Source organism: Marmota monax, unplaced genomic scaffold (genome assembly GCF_021218885.2).
Source record: "Marmota monax isolate L192 unplaced genomic scaffold, Marmota_monax_Labrador192_F-V1.1 WCK01_AAM20220418_F8-fsc00155, whole genome shotgun sequence".
Classification (NCBI taxonomy): Eukaryota; Metazoa; Chordata; class Mammalia; order Rodentia; family Sciuridae; genus Marmota; species Marmota monax.
The window spans coordinates 1,682,167-1,708,626 of record NW_026694554.1 but is presented as its reverse complement, the minus strand read 5'-3'; the positions used below and the strand labels follow the sequence as shown (position 1 = coordinate 1,708,626).

The window sequence follows — 26,460 nt, the reverse complement described above, 5'->3', positions numbered from 1 at the left end:
ATCCACAGAAATGAGATTCTATATTCATTCAGAGGACATATATTAAGCTTTTCATGCCAGGCTCTGTGTAGAAAATACAGATCCTAATAAAAGAGTCTGCTTGAATATCCTATTAAAATAATTCCCAATGAATAGAAATCTTCTGATTAGAGATACTACTCACCATCAATCTATTTTTTGACTTTTCCAATTGATTCTGTAATTTTAAATGTCTGTCCACAAAAGCCATTGAGAAGTATCTGTGATGATATGTATAATATATGTCATATATATATATAATTTAATTGTAAAGCTATTTCTGAAACTCTGGTGGAAGGCTGTATCTGTTTTCTTTTATGCTTATTAAAATCTTATTTGAATTATTTTTTATTAAATATCTATGAATGTTGAATAAAGCATGTTTATATATTATTGATTCATTTTGGTTATACTATGGTTCTAATATAATTTAGAAAAGTAAATGTCACCCTTAAGACCAGGATTTTTGCTAACTATTGCAGGATTTAAAACTATTTGGTTGGTATCAGAATTCAAACAGGATTTTATATAAAATATGCTATTATCTTAAAGCTTTTTTTTCCTGTTGAAATTGATTAACTCAGTTTATAGTATTTTAGAAAAAGTACTTTTTAGTCCAAACTGTAGTCCAATCAGAAAAGCAAATAATTCAAAAATTTAGGAAATTACAGATAAATAGGAAAAAGTGAAGCAGAGTTAAATCCATTCTCCTTTTCCCCTACTGTCAATTTTAGTAGTCTGTATTATGAATGCACAAGCTAGTTCAGAGCTATGGCCTCTGTACTCTTAAGACTGGTGATCCAGAAACAGTTTTTTTTACTGTAACCTATGTGGAGCTGTTTAATTATCAAATATACAGTCATATTCTTCAGGCAACCAAGTGAACTGCTCACTACAGTTTCTCTAACCTTTTCTTATGGCCTCTGAGAAAATTTTTGTTATACTACATATGTAATTTATATTGTGTTATTTTATTTTTCATTTCTTTGACAAGATGGATATGCTACTAGACCATAAGCCAAATAGTCCCATACTGAGAGATACTGCTAGAAAAAGATATTATTTCATGTGTAAAATTTTGTTCAGTTGGTGTTGATTAGAACTGTTAATACCAGAAAGGGAAGCCATATATTAATATAGTTAATCTTTGGGGCTTTGGAGTTAGAATCAGACTAAACCTAGATTCAAATCCTGACTTGATCATTTTAATAACATTGTAATCTTAGATTGGTTATTTTAACCCACTTTTGCTTGTTATCACTATCTGTATAAAAAGGAGATAATAACAATACCTATTCCATCAGATTATTTTAAGAAATTAAATGAGCTCATATTTCTAAAATTTTTGGCAAGGATCTGACATGTAGTGACTGTTGGTACCTATTAGTTTTAATTTTCTAAAATTTCTAATTTCTAAAATTAGATGTTTTAAATTAAACTTAACTGAAAATAATATAACTTCATGGCATTACTGTCTGGGCAGCAAAATATCAAAAGCAAATACTATGGCAATAAAAAGCACATATGACTACAGTTTCCAATGATCTTTTAAGTGACTTTTCAGTTCTTATCAATATTTTCTGCCCTTACAAAACATTTTATAAATATATATTTCTTGTATGATACAGAGTGATATGAGCCTTAAATACAGTGAAACAGACTTTGGCATATTCCATAGTAAGATTATTGGCAATAGTGATGTTTTTTCTAAGTAATTTCATTATTGTGAATTGTACACATTTTAATTTTTCTTTTCTGATTTTAAAAACTTTTCAGATCTCTTGTGGAAGAGGAAGACCAACACATGAAATTATCCCTTGGAAGCAGCGAAATGGGCCTTTCTTCCCATTTACAGTCTTCCAAGGCAGGAACCACTCGCATCTTTACCAGCAATACCCACAGTTCTGTGGTGTTACAGGTAATCTAAATTGCCCCTTTGGTAGTATTTACACATCTTTTAAACCAGAATTTGGTGTGCAATGTCAATAGTAGGGAATGTGGTGGGTGTGAAGGGACTGGGATGGAAGGTGTGTGGTAAATCTCTGTGTTTTCTGCTCAGTTTTACTGTTAATATAAAACTGTACTAAAAAGCTTATTACTTAGAAAACACAAATACCCATCAGGGAGGGAAGTGTTTTTTTTTGTTGTTTGTTTTTTTTTTTGTACTGGGGATTGGAGCCATGTTACTCTACTGCTGAGCTCATCTCTACCCATTTTTATTTATTTATTTTAATTTTAAGACAGGGTCTTTTTAGGGCCTTGCTAAGTCTCTAACTTGTGATCCTCCTGCTTCAGCGTCCTAAGTCCTTGGGATTATAGGCATGTGCCACTGCACCTGACAACCAGGGGAGAAATTTTTTTCTGTGTGTAAAAAAAGGGAAACAGAAACTTTATTGCTTTGCTAGCAAAGGAGAAACAAAGGGAACTCCTGTCACAGAGGCTGTGATTCTGCCCATCAGGGGAGCAGGGGTCTTTTAAAAAGGTGATTCAAAGGCTACATTCCACAAGTTCTCTGTTGGAAGCTGTAATTCACTTGTTAATTTGGAAGATCTTCATATCTGAGGTTTTCTGGTGCCATCCCCAAAGTCTGAATTACTTTTGTCCTGTGGTGGGTGAGTGCTCAAGGATAGATAACTCTGTCTAGGATGGGGAAGAAAGGTAATTCTGTTTTCCCTAAGATTAGGGAGCAGGAGAGATGGAGGAGGAGGAAGAGAAGATGAAGAAACATGTCCTTTACAAAATAAGTTGCAGTGGCAGAGCAGTAGGCTATATTTAGAGCATAAAGTGGACCAGTGTTATAACTCCCCAACTGTCAATTTCTACATTGCATTTCTATGGAAAAATGGGCAGAGACATCTCCAAACAACTTCTTGCTGGGAGAGGGCAAAGTTGAGGGGGAGTCACCAGAAGTCCTTGTTCTTTATCAGGTGGGGCATGGACAGTTAAGGGTATTTAGCATCAGGGAAGTCCAAAGGTCCATGGTGAAAGTTGGTAGGGTGACTGGACAAGGCATACATAGGGCAGGGATCATGTTAGGACAACAATAAATACAACAGAAAAACATGACACATTTGTAAACAACTAGCATCAAAACAATTAGTATCTCAGCCAGTCTCTGAAAACCATGATGATAGTAACTCATTAAAGCTTAAGATGGGGTCCAGCATGCCACTGGTTTGAACACAAACTCCAGCAATCTGCAGCTATTTAAGGCTTTAGAAACATTAGCCAAGTTGTTAGAGATATGGACAACATTTAGTTTTTGTTAATGACACAGGTGTCCCCTTGAGCTGTAGTTAAGATATGTAATTTCACCTGGTTTTTATAAAATAGCTTTCTCATTAGCATTTACCTCTATGTTTATTTTTTTTATTGGTTGTTCAAAACATTACAAAGCTCTTGACATATCATATTTCATACATTTGATTCAGGTGGGTTTTGAACTCCCAATTTTACCCCAAATACAGATTGCAGAATCACATCGGTTACACATCTACATTTTTACATAATGCCCTATTAGTAACTGTTGTATTCTGCTACCTTTCCTATCCTCTACTATCTCCCCTCCCCTCCCCTCCCATCTTCTCTCTCTACCCCATCTACTGTAATTCATTTCTCTCCTTGTTTATTTTCCCATTCCCCTCACAACCTCTTATATGTAATTTTGTATAACAATGAGGATCTCCCTCCATTACCATGCAATTTCCCTTTTCTCTCCCTTTCCCTCCCACCTCATGTATCTGTTTAATGTTAATCTTTTCTTCCTGCTCTTCCTCCCTGCTTTGTTCTTAGTTGCTCTCATTATATCAAAGAAGACATTTGGTATTTGTTTTTTAGGGATTGGTTAGCTTCACTAAGCATAATCTGCTCTAGTGCCATCCATTTCCCTGCAAATTCCATGATTTTGTCATTTTTTAGTGCTGTATAATACTCCATTGTGTATAAATGCCACATTTTTTTTATCCATTCATCTATTGAAGGGCATCTGGGTTGGTTCCACAGTCTAGAGATTGTGAATTGTGCTGCTATGAACATCGATGTAGCAGTATCCCTGTAGTATGCTCTTTTAAGGTCTTCAGGGAATAGACCGAGAAGGGGAATAGCTGGGTCAAATGGTGGTTCCATTCCCAGCTTTCCCAGGAATCTCCATACTGCTTTCCAAATTGGCCGCACCAGTTTGCAGTCCCACCAGCAATGTACAAGAGTACCCTTTTCCCCACATCCTCTCCAGCACTTGTTGTTGTTTGACTTCATAATGGCTGCCAATCTTACTGGAGTGAGATGGTATCTTAGGGTGGTTTTGATTTGCATTTCTCTGACTGCTAGTGATGGTGAGCATTTTTTCATGTACTTGTTGATTGATTATGTCCTCCTCTGAGAAGTGTCTGTTCAGGTCTTTGGCCCATTTGTTGATTGGGTTATTTGTTTTCTTATTGTTTAATTTTTTGAGTTCTTTGTATACTCTGGATATAGGGCTCTATCTGAAGTGTGAGGAGTAAAAATTTGTTCCCATGATGTAGGCTCCCTCTTTACCTCTCTTATTGTTTCTCTTGCTGAGAAAAAACTTTTCAGTTTAAGTAAGACCCATTTGTTGATTCTTGTTATTAACTTTTGTGCTATGGGTGTCCTATTAAGGAATTTGGAGCCCGACCCCACAATATGTAGATCGGAGCCAACTTTTTCTTCTATCAGACGTAGAGTCTCTGATTTGATATCTAGCTCCTTGATCTACTTTGAGTTAACTTTTGTGCATGGCGAGAGGAGGGGATTCAGTTTCATTTTGTTGCATATGGATTTCCAGTTTTCCCAACACCATTTGTTGAAGATGCTATCCTTCCTCCATTGCATGCTTTTAGCTCCTTTATCAAATATAAGATAGTTGTAGCTTTGTGGATTAGTCTCTGTGTCCTCTATTCTGTACCATTGGTCCACCCACCTGTTTTGGTAGCAGTACCATGCTGTTTTTGTTAATATTGCTCTGTAATATAGTTTTAAATCCGGTATCGCTATACCACCTGATTCACACTTCCTGCTTAGAATTGCTTTTGCTATTCTGGGTCTTTTATTTTTCCATATGAATTTCATGATTGCTTTATCTATTTCTACAAGAAATGCCATTGGGATTTTGATTGTCATTGCATTAAACCTATAGAGAACTTTTGGTAATATCGCCATTTTGATGATGTTAGTTCTGCCTATCCATGAACAGGGTATATTTTTCCATCTTCTAAGATCTTCTTCTACTTCTCTTTTTAGGGTTTTGTAGTTTTCATTGTATAAGTCCTTCACCTCTTTTGTTAGGTTGATTCCCAAGTATTTTATTTTTTTTTTTTTGAGGATATTGTGAATGGAGTGTTTTTCCTCATTTCCGTTTCAGAAGTTTTGTTGCTGATATACAGAAATGCCTTTGATTTATGCGTGTTGATTTTATATCCTGCCACTTTGCTGAATTCATTTATTAGTTCTAGTAGTTTTTTTGTAGACCCTTTTGGGTCTTCTAGGTATAGAATCATGTCACCTGCAAATACTGATAATTTAAGTTCTTCCTTTCCTATTTTTATGCCTTTAATTTCTTTCGTCTGTCTAATTGCTCTGGCCAGTGTTTCGAGAACTATGTTGAACAGAAATGGTGAGAGAGGGCATCCCTGTCTTGTTCCAGATTTTAGGGGGAATGCCTTCAATTTTTCTCCATTGAGAATGATGCTAGCCTGAGGCTTAGCATAGATAGCTTTTACTATGTCGAGGTAAGTTCCTGTTATTCCTAGTTTTTCTAATGTTTTGAACATAAAGGGATGCTGTACTTTGTCGAATGCTTTTTCTGCGTCTATTGAGATGATCATATGGTTCTTATCTTTAAGTCTATTGATGTGGTGAATAACATTTATTGATTTCCGTATATTGAACCATCCTTGCATCCCAGGGATGAATCCTACTTGATCATGGTGCACAATTTTTTTGATGTGCCTTTGTATCCAATTCGCCAGAATTTTATTGAGGATTTTTGCATCTAGGTTCATCAGAGATATTGGTCTGTAGTTTTCTTTCTTTGAGGTGTCTTTGTCTGGTTTCGGAATCAGGGTGATGTTGGCCTCATAGAATGAATTTGGCAGAGCTCCCTCTTTTTCTATTTCCTGAAATAGCTTGAAAAGTATTGGTATTAATTCTTCCTTAAAGGTTTTGTAAAACTCCGCTGTATACCCATCCGGTCCTGGGCTTTTCTTGGTTGGAAGTCTTTTGATTGCTTCTTCTATTTCATCTATTGATATTGGTCTGTTTAAGTTGTGAGTATCCTCCTGACTCAGTCTGGGCAAATCATATGACTTAAGGAATTTATCGATGTCTTCACTATCTTCTATTTTATTGGAATATAGGTTTTCAAAATAATTTCTAATTGTCTTCTGTATTTCTGGAGCGTCTGTTGTGATATTGCCTTTTTCATCCCGTATGTTAGTAATTTGAGTTCTCTCTCTTCTTCTCTTCGTTAGCATGGCTAAGGGTCTGTCGATCTTATTTATTTTTTCAAAGAACCAACTTTTAGTTTTGTTAATTTTTTCAATAGTTTCTTTTGTTTCAATTTCATTGATTTCCGCTCTGATTTTAATTATTTCTTGCCTTCTGCTACATTTGCTGTTGTTTTGCTCTTCCTTTTCTAGGGCTTTGAGATGAAGTGTGAGCTCATTTATTTGTTGGTTTTTCCTTTTTTTGAGGAATGACCTCCAGGCGATGAATTTCCCTCTTAAAACTGCTTTCATTGTGTCCCATAGATTCCGATATCTTGTGTCTGTATTTTCATTTATCTCTAAGAATTTTTTGATTTCCTCCTTTATGTCTTCTGTAACCCATTGATCATTCAGTAACATATTGTTCATACCTCTATGTTTAGTAGCGGGATCCCTTTAACTGTTTTTTAGAGCTCTCTTGGTAAAGTTAGTTAGGGCTTGTGTGTGCCACACTGCAACTTTTAGACCAGTTTGAGGGATAAATATCAGGGCTAGATAATCATACCAGTGAAAAATAGTTCCAGAGTTTATCTATGTAGCAAATTAGGCAAATTCATAAGTTTATGAGATCAGGTTCAAATTCACTCAGGAAAAACTTGTGACTCTAAAGTCCTTTGTTATAACAATTACATGGGAGAAATCTTGATGGAAGAATGTATACTTTCTTGATTAAAAAATAATTCCCAGAATTCATTGTGTGTGTGTGTTTGTGTATGTAAAGGACATCTTGCTACATATCACTTTCTTTTTTTTATGGATTTATTTTCATGTGGTGCTGATGATTGAACCCAGTGCCTCATACGTGCTAGGCAAGCACTTTAACACTGAGCCACAACCCCAGCCCACATATTACTTTCTTGAAGAATATATTTGGCAACATTGACTCTCTATTACTTAGCATTCTAAGTAAATATGACAATGTCCCTACATTAAATTTTCTAGTTTCTCATTCATAACCTATTCTACTAACATCTTTGCCATAGTTCTAAAGATCATGTTTATTTGTTGTATAACTCCTATCAACAATAGTAGGTGTAGGAGTTCGAATGAAGCCTGCTAGATGCAAACCCACTTAGAGATTTAAGAAGTAATAACTAACATGAAGATAGGGGATAGAAAACCAAAAGAACACAAACTCCAGCAATCTGCAGCTATTTAACATAGTACTTCCGACCTTTGTAAACATTCACTGACTTCTATGAGCATCACTGAATTAAATGAGATTATAATACTGGATATCGATAAATGTATTCTAACTATAATTAAATTATATATCTTCTCTGTTTATCAGATAAGGAAAATATATCTTTATAAAATCACCTTTAAATGAAATTTCCCCATGTGGATTTCATGTACACCCATATTTTAAAACCATTATAATAACAATTATAATAAACCATTATTATAAATATAATATATATTATAATGAGAGAAAGTTTATACTTGCTGTGTTGCTTATACTTGTTGTGTTTAGTGCAATTTCTCTGGGCTTCATTTTTTTATCTCCAAAATGTGGCTGTTGCCTAGGACATTTCTACACTCCCTTCTAGTTCTGGTCTGGGAATCTATTGAAATCCTATTTTTCCAATATCCTAATTTCTTTTTTAATGGTGCAAAAGAGTTGTAAAGAATAGTGAGGGGCTGGGGTTGTGGCTTAGCAGTAGAGTGCTTGCCTAGCATGTGCAAGGCCCTGGGTTCGATCCTCAACACCACATAAAAATAAAATAAAGATATTGTGTCCATCTACAACTTAAAAAAAAAAAGAATAGTGAGTTTCATTGTGACATATTCGCACATGGTTATAGCATAATTGGAATAGTTGTTGGTTTTTAAGGTTATAGGAAAGGAGAATAAGGGGCCAAGGAGATAGGAAAAACATAAAAGGAAGAAGTGTTTTGCTATACTAATGTGGTCTTGCTAAATAAAAATTAAAAAATAATAGAAAAATGACAAACAGCCTTAACTTGCCACTATACTTATGTGCTGTGCATGATCATAATCATGTGTTCAAGCTAATTATTTTGGTCCTGATAAATTTAAAAATTTAAACCAAATAATGACAGCTACTGTTCTACAGTGAATCTTACAGCAGTTATTCTCAAATTTTAGTGTATCCCAGTATCACAAAGATTTTTTAAAATACCCAGAGCTGAGCCCAGGAATTTGCATTTCTAGCAAGTTCCTAGGTATTAATTAAGTTTCAGGAAAGCTATAGTCTTCTTTCAGTAGCCACAGGGGATTGGTTCTGGGGATCCCTGCAGATACCAAAATACATGAATACTCAGGTTCCTTACTTAAAATGGTGCAGTATTTGCATATGGCCTAGGCGTATTCTGTTGAATAATTTAAATGATTTCCAAATTACTTATTAAGCCTAATATAATGTAAATGCTGTATAACTAGTTGTTATACTGTATTGTTTGAGAAAAAAGTTTGCTCAGTACATATAGAATCATTGTATGCTTAACCACATTTTTTTTTCATCTGAGGGTGGTTAAACTCATAGATGAGGAACCCACAGAGCACAGGGAGGACAACCTGTACTCTTATTCTACTGTTCTAAAAATATGGACCTATTTCACCAACAGAGATAGCCTCTTCTTCCCACCCCCTACACACACACACACACACACACACACTCATATATATTACAAATTATTGTTAAAATGGAGAAACATTGGAAATAGATCAAATATCCATCAGTAGGGGAATGATTATATGCATTATGTTGCACCAAACTATGCAATATTATGTAGTCACAAAAAGAGTGAAATAGGTATATAGGTATTAAATAGAAGAATATAAGACATTAAATGGAAAAAAAGTAATGGGGAAATGTGGTATATTTATCTATACAGTGGAATGTGATTCAGCTATATTTTAAAAGTGTAGCATGATGCATGCTTCATGGATGAATCCTGTAAACACTATGCTAACTAAAGGAGTCTAGTCACAAAAGTCCACAATTTCTGTTTCCATTTGTATGAAATAATCAGAATAGAGAAATCTATAGAAATACAAAATAGACTAGTGTGTGCTTAGGGTTAGGGAAACTGGAAGGATTTGTATATAATAACTGAAGGGTACAGGACTTCTTTTTGAGATTATAAAAATATTCTTTTTGAGATTATAAAAATATTCTAAAGTTTACTGTGGAAATGGTTGCATGTATCTCTAAATACACAAAACCATCGATTTAGTACATTTTAAGTGGGTGAATTGTGTTTTATATGAGTTATGTGTCAATAAAACTAATTGAAAAAGTAATAAGGCAATGTATATTAAATAATCCTGACTATTTGTAGAAAAATTAGACAATATGTGTCTAATTTTTAGACACACACATATATACGTGCACACACACACACACACGAATGTGAGCTCATAGCAAAAGGTCTCCAAACATTTCGGAGAATAGTGAAAGATATTACTTTTTGCTGTGCACAACTGCACATTGTTTAATTTATTCACAATGGAAATATTTTTCTATATAATTTTAAAAATAGAATGGTTGACCAAAGTGTAGTTGGATCTTATAGCACTTGGCTCTGTCACAGTTTCTCTCATTGGTCCAGGCTGGTGGTAAAAATGGTGATATTAAAGTGACCTCAAAGTTTATATTACTTGAAAATGATCTTTCTGCAACTGATTTCTTTTGTTATTTTCTGTAGTGTACAGAGCTAGTACTCTATATTTGCAATTAGAAAACCTTGTAGACTTTATTTTAAAGTCTATTAAAATTATGTTCTCACAAACTGAATTTTTTAAGGCCAAAAACTAACAGGGAACCTTTTTGTATTTAATCTTAGGTATGTGGTTTTCAAGGGAATAAACCAGAGAAGTGTTTAATATCTAAATGTTATCACCATTTTAAAATTAGCAATAACACAAACTACAGCTTGAAAAGGCTTTGAAAGTACTGTCAGAGGAACAGATCCATGGGGAGCAAGTGTTCTAAGAAGTCTTAGTTGATTACCCACTGCCTAACTGTAGTGAGCTCCACATGGGGGTTCAGCCCAAACTGGAATTCTAATTGTCCCACTTACCAACTGGTTAGATGACTTGGAGAAGTCACATATCCTCTCTGGGCCATCTTCTTTCTTTACAATCTGGGTGAGAGGTATGGAGATTAAATGTCGTAATTTCTGGAAAGGAAAGTTTGCCTGATAAATATCCAATTATTTTTTGTTCTATTCAAGCTAAACAGAGAATGTGTTAGACAAAATGGAGCTGATCAAAAGTGATGTGTGAACCAAATAAGGTGTCTGTCTGGTTGGTGTGAATGGATCTTGTAGATTAGTCATCTCTATTAAATAGGCTTTAGCAAACTAGAGTGTCAAAGACAGTGCCTGGAAAGACATTTGATAACTAATAGGCCTGGATTCCTAGAACCCTGAACAAATCCCAAGAGAATCTGTGATGTAATTAGCAGTGCAAATTACTTTTACTGAAATAAAGAAGATTAACCAGGGTTAGCTAAAGTACTGATTGGTAAAATCAAGGATGCTCTCATTTCCCACACTCTTTGCTGCTAAATCTATGGTTACTTATCATTGGAAATCTTCCATTCTTTGAAGTCTCCCTATTGTCCCTAGATGACAATATCTATCTTTTACTACTTAACCCTATGGTAATTATTTAAGTCATACCCTTCCTAACACCTTCAGTTTTTAAAATAATACTGTTATTGAGATATGATTCACATATTATAAAATTAACCCACTTAAAGTATATAATACAATGATGTTTAGTATATTCACAGGATTGTGTAACTATCACCACAGTCAATTGTATAACATTATCATCACCTCAAGAAGGAACCTGTATTGCTGGGCACAGTGGCACATACCTGTTTTCCCAGTGACTCCAGAGGCAGGAGGAAGGAGGATCACAGGCTCAAAGCCAGCCTCAGCAACTTAGTGAGGCCCTGTCTCTAAATAAAATGTTTAAAAGGGCTGGGGATGTGGCTCAGTGGTTAAGTGCCCCTGGGTTCAATCCCCAGTACAAAAAAAGAAAAAAAGAAAGAAAAAAGAAAAAGAAAGACAGAAACTTATATTTGTGTCTATGGATATAACTCAGTGATAGAGTGCTTATCAAGAAAGTGAAAGCCCTGGGTTCAATTCCATTACCAGAGGGTAGAGAAGGAGGAAGAAGAAAAGAAAGAAATCCTTATCTATTATCAGTTACTCCCTATTTGTCCCCAGCCCCTTCCTCAATTGTAGGCAACTATTAATCCACTATCTCTATAGATCTACTTATTCTGAGCATTTCATATAATTGAAAGCATGTGCTATGTGTTCTTTTGTGACTGGTTTCTTTTACTTAGCATAATGTTTTCAAGGTTGGTCCATGTTGTAGCATGCAACATGCTTGCTTCCTTTCTGTGGCCAAGTAATATTCTACTGTATGGATGTACCATAATTTGTTCATCCATTGATGAACATTTGAATTTTCCCATATTTTAACTATGAATAATGCTGCTATGATCATTCATGTAGATAACTTAGGAATAGAATTATTGGTTCCAGGTAATTCTTTGTTTAATCTTTTGAAGAAATGCCAGAGGGTTTTTCAACATGGTTGTACCATTTTATATTTACACTGGCAGTATAGAAGTTTCCAATTTCTTCACAGGCTTACCAGTACTTATTGGCTTCTCTTTTTTATTGTACTCATACTTCTGGTTTTGATTTGCATTTTCCTGATTTGCTAGTAATGTTGAATATTTTAAAATTTGTGCCTATGGTCATTTGGATGTGATCCTTAGAGAAATGTCTGGTCAGGTCCTTTGCTCATTTTTCATTTGGGTTATTTATAATTTTAGTGTTAGGTAGCAAGAATTCTTAAGGGATTTGTACTTATCTGGTCGGTAGTTTATAAGTATTTTCTTTGAGCACCTTCAGTTTTATGGTTCTTCATTGTTCTGCCATAACTTTTTTTCCAATCCCTTTTCCATTCAACCATATAATCTTTCCTTTGGCAATACCTGAGCAGAGTTAAATAGAGGGTCAAGGTAAATACCTGGAATATTTCTTATTTTCACTATCCCCTAAACATATGTTATTTTTTTCATCTATAAGTGTTCTTACACCTATTTCCTCTCCCTCAAATGTCCCTTCTTTATTGTATCTGTATGTTAAACCCCAATTTAATCATAATGACTCAAGTTAAATGGCCTTTGTATAAAATGTTTATTTTTTGGCATTTTAAAATAAATTTTTATCTGATACATAAAAACATAAAAAATTTACATATTTATGGGATAACATGTGATATTTCAATACATTTATATATTGTATAATGTTTAAGTTAGGTTAGCTATATCTGTATCCTCAAACTTTCATCATTTCTCTATGGTGAAAACATTCAAATTGCTTTCTTCTAGCTTTTTGAAGTATGCAGTCCAATTATGGTTATATTCATCCTATTGTGTGATAGCTTAGCAAACATCTTGCTCCTAATTATAATGTAGTATCCATTGATCAACCTCTCCCCATGTGAAATGTTTCTTGATCAAAGCAGAGTTAGTGGCTTCTCCTGTATACACACCATTTAGTACTTTTTGATATCACCTCTCAGTGAGGTCCTCAATATCTGGGTGCTAAATTGTTGTTTCTGTATGTCTTTTACCTAGGGTTGGGGTGCCTGATGATGCTTAATAAATGTTCATTTTTGATGTTATTAGTATCATAATTAAAAAGAGATAATATATTATGTACCTGGCACAGAAGAACCATTCAGTGCCTTTTACTGCTCTTATGGATATTGGTTGTGGAATAAATGAATTCGGGTGGCAGCTTTTAAATTATTTTCATATGTACTTGCCTCAATGAAAATTGAAAACAATGTCATGAGAGAAAGGACAATATTGTTTTTTTTCTATTTTATAGATAAGGAAACTGAATCTCACAGAAGTTAGGAGGTTTTCCCAAATATACATAAACAGTAAATGACAAGTACTAGGACTCGACCCAGATATGCTGACTATAAATTTGCATTTATGTATCTTCTAATCTTTCTGTAAACTGCATTACCTTTTAAACATAATGTCTATTGTTTATTAACTAAAAGTATAAACACACGTTAACAAAGGCTAAAAGATAATCTGGCATGAACAATACAGGTTTCATTTTTGATTGAAACAGAATTATGCAGATTATCTTCTTGCCTGTCTGTCCTTCTTCCCCTCCCCTGCCCAAAAGGAAGAAACAAAAATAGGATCAAGCTATTAACTACCAGTTTGAAGCATTACTGTTAGGACAAGGAGGCCATAATGAGGATACTGTGCTTCATCTGGTGGCAATGTATATTAATTGTATAATACTTACATAGGGGAGAAGAAATAATTTCCTGATTATTGGCTATGCTTATTGAAACCTATAAAAGCTTGAAAATGCCTCCCTTCTCTGGCTAGCTAGGTTGCTAATTGGCATTTTCTCATTTTAAAGATTAGTGCCTATAAAACTGCTCTTCCCATGTTTTCTTCCATTTTAGCTATTTATTTTCTCTCTCTAATTTTAGATATAATGTCAAAGTAAGTATAATTTTATAGCTCTAAGTTATTATCTAGCTAATAGAATGTTAAAGAAATAGATTATTCCAAAAACTTATATACACGTAAGTAGTGTATTGCTTTCCACTGGATTAACTTCATGTAATGTTTTTCCTGGGGTAAGTGCTTCGGTTGCTGATCATGTTGTGTTGATGAACTGTACCCTATTTCAAAACATCATGATTATAAGAGAAGCAGTTTAAAAACTATACTGTTAACATAAGAAACAGATGTGTAATGACTAGGAGAGTTCCATTTTACAGAAGAAACATACAAATAATTTATATTATTGAGCTTTATATGAAAATGGTACTTTCCTTCATTTCTTCTCAACTCTTTAAGGGCAGCTAGAATATAGAGAAATGAATCTCTAGGTTTTCTTGGGAGTAGCTCTTGGTTCACTCAAGTTAAGGTACAATAAGTTATTCATATAGTTCCAATTGAATGTATTTCTTTAAATCTAAGTTGAAAGACTGTCTATGTTCCTTTTTAGGTCACTTTAGTGTGTTATTATCCTGCTATCTCAATTGAGCATTTTTTGGTTATTTAGCATGTGTTGATAGGACTAGTTCATATTAGCTCAAGAGTCAAAATACTGTAATACATAAATTCAATTTATGATTATTATGTATTAATTCAGTTTGTTATTAATTAATTTTGTATCTTACAAACTTAATAAACTATTAGTTCTAGAATGTTTTTGGAGGTTCTATAAGATTTTCAACATAGACAATCATTTCACCTGTAAAGAAAAATGGTTTTATTTCTTCCTTTCCAGTCTTTTTATTTCTTTTCTTTTGTTATTACACTCTGAGAACCTCCAGAAAAATGCTGAATAAAATTGATGAGAATGTATGTTCTTGCTTTATTTTTGATATTATGGGGGAAAGCATTCAGTCTTTGGGTATAATGTTATTTGTGGATTTGAGGAAGTTCCTTTTTAGTTTTAGTTAGCTGGGAGTCCCCACACCCAATCAGAAACAAATGTTGGATTCATGTAATAGGTATTGAGATGATTTAATAATTTTTCTTTTTTAGTCTGTTAATATGGTCAGTTATATTGATTGATGTTTGAATGACAAAGCAATCTTGTAGTGAAGGCATAAACTCTCCTTGGTCATGTTGGAATGCCCTTTTAAAATACTGTTCAATTTGATTTGATAAAATCTTGTTGAGAATTTTTATATGTATGCTCCTGATGAATTTTGATCTTGGTTTTCTTTAGTTGTCTTTATCTGGTTTTTTTATTAATGCTAGAAGCTAATGAATCAATTTGGTAGTAGAGTAATTGACTAGTATTGGCCACGCTCTGGGTACAATCCTAAAAAGAAAAATAAAGATGACTCCAACCATATGGAATAAATTGGAATGTATCCCCTTCCCCTAATAATCTGGATGTGGTTATGAAATATTGCTGTTCTTTTTTCTTTGTTGTTTGATGTGTCACATCAGTGAAACCATCTGAGATTAGAGTTTTCTTTGGGGGAAGATTTTAAATTCAATTTTATACTAGTATGACTATTTGGGCTTTCTGTTTCTTCTAGAGAAAACTTTAGTAGCTGTGTCTTTTAAGGAATTTGTCCATTTCAATTGAGTTGTCAAATTTTTCAGCACACACTTGTTCAAATTTTCTGATCATATTTTAATATTTGTAGAATTAGTAGTAATATTAAATCTATCAGTCCTGGCATTTGTAGTTTGTACTTTCTGCCTTCTCCCCTTTGGTCAGTCTGGCTAGAAATTTTTATGTTCATGGATCTTAAAGAAATAGCTTTTGGTTTTATCGTGTTTTCTCTATTTTCCTGTTTTATATTTTATTGATTACTACCGTGATCTATTATGTCCACTCTCCTTTTTAACTTACAATTAATTTACTCTCTTAGTTCAGGTTTCCTAAGGGGGAAATTGTGGTCTTTTATATGAGACTTTTTAAAAATTTTATAATATAGACATTTACTTGTATAAATTTAATCTTAAGTATAGCTTTAGCTGTTTCCCCCTTTCCCACCCCCCCTTTGATACATTGTATTTTCACTTAGCTAATAATGCTTTCTATTTTCCCTTTTAAGTTCTTCATGGGTTATTTAGAATTATATAATTAAATTTCCAAATATTTGGGGACTTTCCAGAGACCTTTCTGTTTTTGATTTCTAATTTAATTAAAACTGGTCAGAAAACATACTTTGTATGACTTAAATACCTTAAAAATTTTAAAATTGCTTTATATTTTAAAAAGTCTAGTATTATAGCTCATAATATGATCTGTCTAGGTAAAAGTCACATATGTGCCTGAAAATAATTTGCATTCCCTTATTTGGTGAAGTACCCTATAAATTTGGACTAGATGAAGTTGGTTGATATGGTTAAGGCTTACTCTATAAATTTTGACTAGATGAAGTTAGTTGATATAAGTCTTCTGTATCCTTACTGATTTCTGTCACTTTTTAAATTCAGTTTTTGAGAGAACAGAATTGAAATCTACCACTGCGATTGTGAATCTGTTTATTTATCTTGGTAGTTCTTTCAGGTTTTGCTTCATATATTTTGAAACTATCGTATTACACATAAGCATTTAAGTATTTTATGTTCTCTTGGCAAAATGACAGTTATCATGAAATTACTTTATCCCTGTAAATAATCTTTGCTCTGAAATCTATTTTGTATGTTACTACAGTCATACCATCTGTGTTTTAGTTAGTGCTTACTTGGTATATGTGTTACCATACCTTTACTTTTTATTTTGTAAATTGGAACAGAGCAAAACAAAGTGATTTTTATTTGCATATAATTTTGAGTTTTAGCAAATATACAGTTTAATTTAGTCACTACAATTATGATGCAGAACTATTACATGATCCCAATTTATTATTTGTTATTACCCTTTGATTGTTACCTCCCTTAAACCTTGGAAATTACCTGTTTTATGTCATTATATTTTTGTTGTTTTGAAAATATTTTCTAAATCATCATACAGTCTGTTAACATCTGAGAATAGCTTCTTTTACATAGTCTCGGCCTTGAGATCCATTCACTTTGTCATGTGTATTAGTAGACTGTTTCCTTTTATGATTGAGCAGTGTTTTGTGTTATAGAACTTCATGGGGTTTCTTTTTGATATTCTTCCACTTCAACTACCACCCATCTCCCTGGTACTTTCCGGTTACCTACACTCTTTTTGATCTTTCTACCTGAAACTTGAGTTTATTTTCCCTGTTATGCCATGTACTTAGCACAACTACATCCATGTCCTAGGTCTGAGGACACAGAGAAAGTAGAAACATTAGGTTTTCACCACAAAGAGGCCATCACAGCTCCTATGACCAGAGAAGGTTTTTCTCATTCAGAGTTTTAGGCATCTGCTACCTTCACTTTTACCACTATCAATTTTCCCACCACCACTGCTTTGGAATTGCCTGGGAATTGGGAATATGTTACCAGGTGTCCCTTTCAGGTTGCAAGATGCCCTAAGTCCAGGCCTGGTATCCTGGAGGGGTGGGGGTGGGGAGTAGGGATGGGGTAGGGACTCACCATTAGTACAATATACCTTTGCATTTTGATTTTCTTTCCCAATTCACCTATTAACATTTTTTCATTTACTTTTTTAAAAAATATTTTTTAGTTATACATGGACACAATATTTTTGTTTATTTATTTTTGTGTGGTGCTGAGGATCAAATCCAGTGCCTCACATGTGTGAGGCAAGTACTCTGCCACTGAGCCACAACCCAACCCCTTTTTTCGTTTAATCTTAAGACTTGAGAGGTGATGCCAGAGCAGCATTTATTTTAGAGTCAACTTTTCCCTAGTACTAAGGCGAAATTCTTTTGTGAACTCTAAGGCCCCAGCATTATGAGCTTTCCATTCCTATGGTTTAAATAGGAACTCTTCGCACCCCTTTGTGAGTCTTAGAGATTGTTCCATATGCTCTTTTGGGTGGTTCTTTCCCCAAAAATTCTCTTATTATTTACCTGCATCCTTGAGAGGGGCTATTTTCAGCTGTCTGACGCCCTCTCTCTGTGCAGAATTCTCTTATGTTTTGCCCCACAGATTTAGCTGCGTTGATCTCCTCAGACTCTCAATCTTGGGAGAAAGCTGGGTTTTACTTGAGTTCCTACTCCCTGTATCTCTATCTGGAATCTCTAGGTAGTAAATTGTAACTATTATAGGGCTCACCTTATTTGTTTCTCTTTTTTCATGGATACCTCTCCTTTGATCATTTTAAACTACTTTTTTCATACATTTTTTTTTCTGGTTTTAAGGTGTTTCAGAGGTAACTAAAACCAATCTCTGTCTCTCCATCTTCACTGGACACAGAAATTTATAGGCTATAATTAAGTGCTAAATTATGAAACCCAGACTGAAGGCACCTAATTATTTTAAAGGAGATTTGTTTGGAGATCACTTTACAAAGGAGGTCAAATTTGATCTAGCATTTGAAGGAAGGAAGACATTCCATGTGAAAAATAATGGCATAAATGAAAGTTCTGGAAAAGGAGTAAGCCTGCATTTTTACCAGAGAGACAATATGGAGACCTGGATATGATGAGTTATAGTACATAGGAAAATAATAAAAATAACGTTTGATAATAAAGTTGGGCCAAATGAGAGAAGTCATTGAAAACCAGGAGTTGTGATATAATACAGTGAGAGAGAACCATTAGGAATATTCTAAACTCTGAGCAGTGTTATATAATGAGAGCAGAGTTTAATACTTATATCAACTTTTATGTTCAACCTGTGTATTCCTTTTAACATAAGTACATCTGTTCTCCTTCTTTCCTATGAATAAAATGAAGAGTGACTTCATAAAAAACATGGCTGGTATTGTTTTGATCAAATACATTACATTTATTTTAGCACTGAAGTAAAATCATTTCATAACCTTCTTTTCTTTAGTTTTTATTCTTTATTCATAAAACACACTTTTCATCAGTAATTTTTATTGCTTTTTTCAGTATATATTTCCTGTTTTCTCTACTTCGTTTTTGAAATTACAGTCATCAAAACTAGTAAGTTCTTTTTAATGCAGAAGTTAGTGGAAAGATTTGCTTGTTAGATTGTTTTTAAAATATATTTTTAGTTGTAGGTGAACACGATACCTTTATTTTATTTGTTTATTTTTACATGCTGCTGAGGATTGAACCCAGTGCCTCACATGTGCTAGGCAAGTGCTTTTCCACTGAACTACAATTTCAGCCCCTATTAGATTGTTTTTTCCACACCTTACAGTATCACTGTAGCTTTTCCATAATGGAATTATATTTCATGTAAAAGCTATTTACATCCAATCAACTTTTTAAGGAAACTATTTGTATCTTGTCTGTTTTCAGTATTATAATTCTAAAATGCCAACTCATTATCTTCTGTTTAAATGTGGTTATTATAAAGTTTATCCAACTCATTTAATATATTTTAGTCTTTCAGGGTAGTAGATATATATCTCCCTCTATTTAATAGTATTAAAAGTTTTGATACATTGGGTGAATTTAAGTCAGAGGAGGAAAAACACATTTAATACCATTTTTTCCTCTCAAAAGGATATGAAGGATAAAAAGAAGATATGGGGAGATTGGTAGAATATAGAAAGGGAAATATTAAAGACATTAAGGACAGACAAATCCCTCTTAAAATCAAGGTCCAGAAGAAGTAGAAAAATACAAAACTAAGAAAACTGTTGAATTTAAATCAACATAAGTAGTTTTTAAGGACAGTCTAGAAAGCTAATTGGAAATTGAGCAATTTACATAAAACAGAGTTGTTTAGGTACATAGTTGACTAGTATATGGAGATAGATAACATAATTTATAGAAATCTTTTGAGAAGAGTGAGTACAAATTTGATGGAAGAAAATGATTTTGCAATGAAAGGATTTATTTTGAGTATGCAAGCTATCTTCGTGACTCTTCCTAGAGTTAAATGGAGGAAAAAATAATAAGAGTGAGAGTAAAAAATAAATATACCGAAAAACAGGTGGACAGTGTGAAAAAGAATGACCTCCTCTTTTAATGTGTGTACTCCACTAGAAGCTTACAGTTTAAAAGTTAGAGAAATGACTATCTTCTGCTATCCAACAGTGTGTATTATGGAAGGAACTTCTCTTTAAGCAGATCTGGGATATTCAGAAAATGGCATACAAACAAGATACCAAGAGTGTGTTAGAAAATAATCTGAATTGACAGATCTCATTTTGATAACGATAGTAATAATCTGAAATAAAATTGGCAAATACAAAATTGGATGGTGAAATTATTCATTTATGCATAAAAAATAAAGGTTATGAAATGTATAGAAAGCAAACTACTTTACATGCAGTGAAAATAAGTGCAAAACCTCACAAAAGCATACAATTTGCCAAAGGTAGATAAATTAAGCTTAGAATAGGAAACACTTAAAATGTGATGAAAATTTTTGAGGCATGTCAGTTTCTTTTCTTCTGGGATAGCAGATTATACTGAGAAAGGGTAGAACATTTTTTTATAATAGTGTAAAAGGATACAAATGACCAAATTTGTGAAGAGGGTAAAGGCTTTTGATGTCATAGCTGATCTGAGTTATCCAGATTTTGAGGATTGTGTCTCCATGTACAATTTTAATGTAATGTGGACAAAATAAGAAATGATATAGTTAATGATACAAGAAGAATTAGCCATACCTTTTTTTCAAAGAAAAGAGAAGAAATAATAAATAGTAGGAATGGAGCCTTTCATGTTACTCAATTCTAAATGTTATATATTTGTAGGAATATTTAAAAGGCAGGAGAGCTAGCAAATGAGCCAAGAAGATTTTTTGGTTTTGTTTTAATGGTAGGAAACAACCAACTGGATATAATCATTGCTTTTGAATAAATGGGGCTTGAATTTTCTCAAAGATTACATTTGCTTTAGAGGAGATTAAAAAAATTATTTGATGAATGAAAATAAGGGAAGAAGACACACAGTACTTAGTCTCATCTTACTGATATCTTGACATCTCCTTTTTGCTAGTACCCAGGGTATATTTCTCCCAACAAAAATCAAATCTTTTAACTTAACATGAGCTATCAAAATGTTAAAAATACATATGTTTTCTAGCAAACAACTCCATTTCTGAGAATATCTCCAACAAATATACTTTCAGAAGTGCTGTGTTTGTGTGTGTGTGTGTGTGTGTGTACTGCAGCATTGCTTACAATTTCAAAAGTTAAGACACAGTCCAAGTGTTCAATCAGAGTAATTTATGAGTAATTTATGGTGTGTCCCCATTATAGAATACTTTGCAGCCTCTAAGAAGAAGATTCCAGAGAGGTAGCAGTTTGCCCGTATTATCTGCTCAAGTGAATTTTAAAATGCACAACCATGTATATGGTCTCCCACTTGAGCTTTGCTTTTAATTTTAAACTTATATTTTTTTTGTATTTTGACTTTTAAAAGCATATATTTAAAAATGTTAACCTGAAATTTATTTGAGGGAATTAAAAAAAATCTGCATTCTTTAGAGTCCACCTTTTCTCAGTAAACTCTGGCTAGGTTTCTTTTCTCTCACACTTTTCCTTTACCATCTACACAAATAAGCACCTTGAGCATAGTTCATTTTATTATTGAGAGAGGTATCACAAATAAATTTCTACTTCCTAGTTAACTTGTCGACAAAGTGCAAGTTCTACCCAGTACCAAGTGATGGCTTCTGGATAAAAGTTGGTTTGTTTGTTGAATTCAAAGATGCTAGTCCCTAAACTCTTCCAGCTGAGGGACTTCTTAGTTGCTTAACTGTCATCCCCCACTGCAGTGTACTCATTCAGTACTTCCTGATGCTCATGCATTTGGAAGGTGATTCTTGTAAACTCATTACACTTTAGATTTCATATATGAATCTTAAAAGAGTTACTTTTTACCTTCAGCATGAGAATATTCCCCCCAATTTGATGTTTCTTTTCCAAGATGAGTTATTGTTCTCTTCCTTCTCCTTTTCTGAATAACAGGGTAATAGAGAAAGCAGGGGTTGTGGAGTATATGTTTGTGTTTACAAAGTAAAAGGCACATTTTTGAAAGATATTATATTTGTTAACAAAAGCATAGGTCATTCATTCTTGGAGCAAGACAAATATGATACATAATCCTGTTCTAAAGTGTGTGTATGTATATATATATATAGATAGATAGATAGATAGATAGATAGATAGATAGATAGTAGGACTATTTCTCTCTTCCTAGAGGAAAGGTAACTGGATCAGATAACTTCTTTGAAGTTCCAGTTCTTTAGATTCAAGTGTTTACTTTAAAATGTAATTTTTAAATTATAATGAGAAGTTTAGACTAAGAATTGTATTATACATATGTGTAGAATCAATATTTTTAAAAATGTGTTCTTAGTATGTTATGTCTTTTGCTTCTTAAATCTGTGACTCATAACTTTATTTAAAGAAATTTTTATTTGTGGTCATTAAAATATGAAGTTGATTCATTAATCCTTTATGTTGGTTCTTGTTGTTGTATTATATTATTGTATCTCTATCTTCCCAATTTTTTAATAATGAAATATTTCTATATTTGAATCTACATACTCAATCTTGCCAAAATATTCATACTTTTGGCCTCATTTTAAATTGTATGTTGCCTCTTTCTGATGCATTTTGCAAGCCTGCTATAATCTCTTTGACCTTATTATTTTTAATTGAAAAAATTGTATATATTCACTGTGTACAACATGATGTTGTAAAATATGTATACATTGTAGAATCATACTTTTATGATCTTAAAAGTGTTTCATTCTCCCCAAAGGGACAAAGGAACAATTGCCTATTTGCTATTGGTTGGAATCATAAATGGTATAGGTGAAAGATTCTTCTTATTATCAGAACCCTGTCTCTCTTCCATACTATGGGTGCTATCATGTTAATTCTCTGCTAAACCTTTAAGCATTTGGGGACAATTAAGAATTATGTTGGGGCTTCCTGGCCTCCTTTTACCAAAGATAACTAAATTTCAAATTGAAAGATAATTGGTCAAGCAGCGGCAATGTACCAAGTATTGGAATTTTTATAGCAAAGTCCTTAGTTCTCAAAGAGAAAGAACTATCTGATTTGTAGAAAGTACTCCTATCTTGCATTTAATGCAGATAGTCTCTCCTTTTTCTCTCAAAAAACAAACCCCAAAATCTTTCATTAAAGTCCTATAATAGGGCTATTAATATATTATTATGGAAAGGAGTGTTGTCCAGTCTAATACTCTTACTCTTTGGACAGGAAAACAGAAGACTACATGATTTATTTTTCCAAAACAAGGTAGAATCTCATGTTTGTGTAAATAATTGAATTTATGTACTTTCCCTATTTGTTCTTAATCTAAATAGCCCTAAAACTTTATCTTTTTCATACAGTGAAATAATATATACATTTCTACATATCAAGAAAGCTGTTTGTTTTTTTTTTCCCTATGGAGTAACTATTCTTTTGGCTCTATTTTCGAAATATGTTGTTCCACATGAATATATAAATAGAATTTTAGCCTGGAGCTTTCTAACCCTAACCATTCATTAGTGGCTCAAGTTATATTCTCATTACAGGGATTTGACCAGCTTCGACTTGAAGGATTGCTTTGTGATGTGACCCTGATGCCAGGTGATACAGATGATGCTTTCCCTGTGCATAGAGTCATGATGGCATCTGCTAGTGACTACTTCAAGGCTATGTTCACAGGTAGCTTGCCTTTTTAAACTCTGCATCCACATTAAAACAATATGGAAAATTTGTGTTTAAGTCTTTTTATTTCTAATTTGAAATTCAGTTATTTATTCAGTTATTACTTTCATAGGGAATAATCACCAGTATGTGTGATCGTGAGTGGTGCTATACAGCTGTGCATGAAAGTACAGCATGTATGGTTTGGGTGATGCACTTTTTCATACATCCATCTTTGTTTCACAGCTTTTCCTTTTTGTATCTGAATGGGTCATTAGAGGCTCTATGTCTGACTAATATAATCTTTGATCCATCAAAAGATAGGAGGTGATAGGAGAACATTTTAGAAGTACTTGCATCATATATTACCTCCATTAGTATAGAGATGAGCTTCTTTAAGCACTCTCTTTTAATTGTAAAATGTGCAAAAGCCTGATTCTGGTATGAATGCTTATACAGAAAAGACTTTTCCTTGATTGTATTGCATCTAATTAGCAGCAGAAGTGAGTTTGACCTTAATTATCCACCTTCATTTAATTGAATGTCTTTTTTTTTATATTTAAGGTGGAATGAAAGAACAAGATTTAATGTGCATTAAGCTTCATGGTGTGAGCAAAGTTGGTCTAAGGAAAATTATTGATTTCATTTATACTGCAAAGCTTTCTCTTAATATGGACAACCTTCAAGACACACTGGAAGCTGCCAGCTTTCTACAAATTCTGCCAGTTTTGGACTTCTGTAAAGTATTTCTCATATCTGGGGTAAGATATTTTCAGACTTTTTTGGTAGATTCCAATTGTAGCCTGTTTAGAGTGTAGATATGTGCAATTTGCCAATAGAATGGTGTCACATAGTATGTGGTCTAGAAACAAGATTAGATTAAAACAACTACATTTTTACTAAACACTATCATTTAACAAAAACTTTCAGTGTAATCAAATAACATGGAATACTAAGTGTTCAATAAAGATATACCTTAGCCTGTTTGATAATGTTACATACCTTAATTTGGTTCTATTCATCTTAATGATTTTGCACAATAGTCTTTAATGGAATCCTATGGAAATGTAATCTGAGCTGCTAGAAGTTTGTTAAAATATTTTTGGCAATTTTTTCCCTTCTTTTAGTATAGGAGTTAAGATCTAGAACTAAATTTATGTGCAGACTGTAAAGATACAAGTCTTGGTCTCTTAGGAACATATTAACTACTGAATAGTGTTTAGCCTTTTTAATGACCAATCAGTGGAGTACTTAGCAGTCACCCAGTTTCTCAAGATAGTGTTTTATTTTAGTTGAGATCCTTAAATTTGATTTTGTGAAACTAAATGCCTGGGCTATGCAGAAATATTGCCAAGATTCCAGAACACCTAGAGCTAGCTTTTATGATTAAGAATTATAGCAGTAGTCATTTTTTATATATTTTCTGAATTATTTATTTATGGATAGCATGCTTTTTATAATTGGTTTTAACTAATATAAATTTTAATATTGGTAAATGATTGCCATTTGGCTTTTAAAAACAACATTTTTGAACATGCAATCTTCTTTAAAACACTAAGTTTCAAGAGAGCATGTGCTTAATTATTTTATTAATCAGACAGTCCTTCTCCATCAATTGATGAAGGGATATAGTGGTATATACAGACACAATGTAATATTATTCAGCCTTTAAAAAGAATGAAATTCTATCATGGATAAGCCTGGAGGACATTGTGTTAGATGAGATAAGCTAAGCACAGAAAGACTAGTAACATCTGTTTTCACTCATGTGGAAGCTAGAAAAGTTTACCTCATATAAGAGTAGAATAGGCAGAATGAGATCCTAACTAGAATAAGATATATTCCATGCTTATATAATTATATCAAAATGGATTATTCTGTCATGTATAATTAAAAATATACAATAAAAAAGAGTAGAATAGAGTTTGCTAGAGGTCCAGAAGGATAGGGGTGTGGGAGGTGTGATATAGGGAGAGGTTGGTTAATGGGTACAAAAATAAGGTCAGATAGGAAGAATAAGTTTAGTGGCCTATTATACAATAGGGTGACTATAATTAGCCATGTATTTTAGATTTCAAAACTGCTATGAGAAAATTGTGAATACTCTCACCACAAAGAATTGATAAATGCTTGAGATGATGTATTGTAACTAAATTACCCTGATTTGATCCTTATATAATGTGTGTGAATATATATATATATATATATATATATATATATATATATATAGAGAGAGAGAGAGAGAGAGAGAGAGAGAGGGAGGGAGGGAGAGGGAGGGAGCGCTCACATTTTACCCCATACATTTGTACAACTATTATGTAATGTATCAATTAAAAATAAAAGTATTTAAATGTTGGAAAAATTTAAAAATAAGGTACTTATAAAGTCAAACCAATAGCTAATTTAACTACATTCTTGAAAATATGTTTTTTTGTATATTCCCATTTTAGAGTACTCAGAATGCTGTCTCATAATTACCTATAAAATTTTAAACTGATTGCTATTTTAAGAGTTTTATGGCAGCATATAATATTGTAGATGTGTATCATCTTGACTTCCAAGTGGAGTTTGTTAGTCTCCTATGCTATTGCTTACAACCATTACTGGGTTTGTGTGCAAAATTTCATTTTAACTTGCTTATTTTACTTCTTTTGGATAAAAATCAAGGAGTAGGATAGCTGAGTCATATCGTGGTTCCATTCAAATTCTTTTGAGGAATATATATATGCTTTTCA

General features: G+C 33.1%; 1 protein-coding gene across 8 annotated transcripts in view; it reads left to right on the top strand.

Annotated features, from left to right (window-relative positions):
* Positions 1 to 26,460, top strand: part of Klhl13 (kelch like family member 13) — a 182,983-nt gene that overhangs the window by 138,765 nt on the left and 17,758 nt on the right. For all 8 annotated transcript variants that reach the window (XM_046420970.2, XM_058571670.1, XM_046420966.2 and 5 more), the window contains 3 exons: positions 1,795 to 1,936; positions 23,611 to 23,743; positions 24,290 to 24,486. In XM_046420970.2, the coding sequence (XP_046276926.1) occupies positions 1,823 to 1,936; positions 23,611 to 23,743; positions 24,290 to 24,486 (444 nt within the window). In that variant the 5' untranslated portion in view covers positions 1,795 to 1,822. The remainder of the gene's footprint in view (positions 1 to 1,794; positions 1,937 to 23,610; positions 23,744 to 24,289; positions 24,487 to 26,460) is intronic.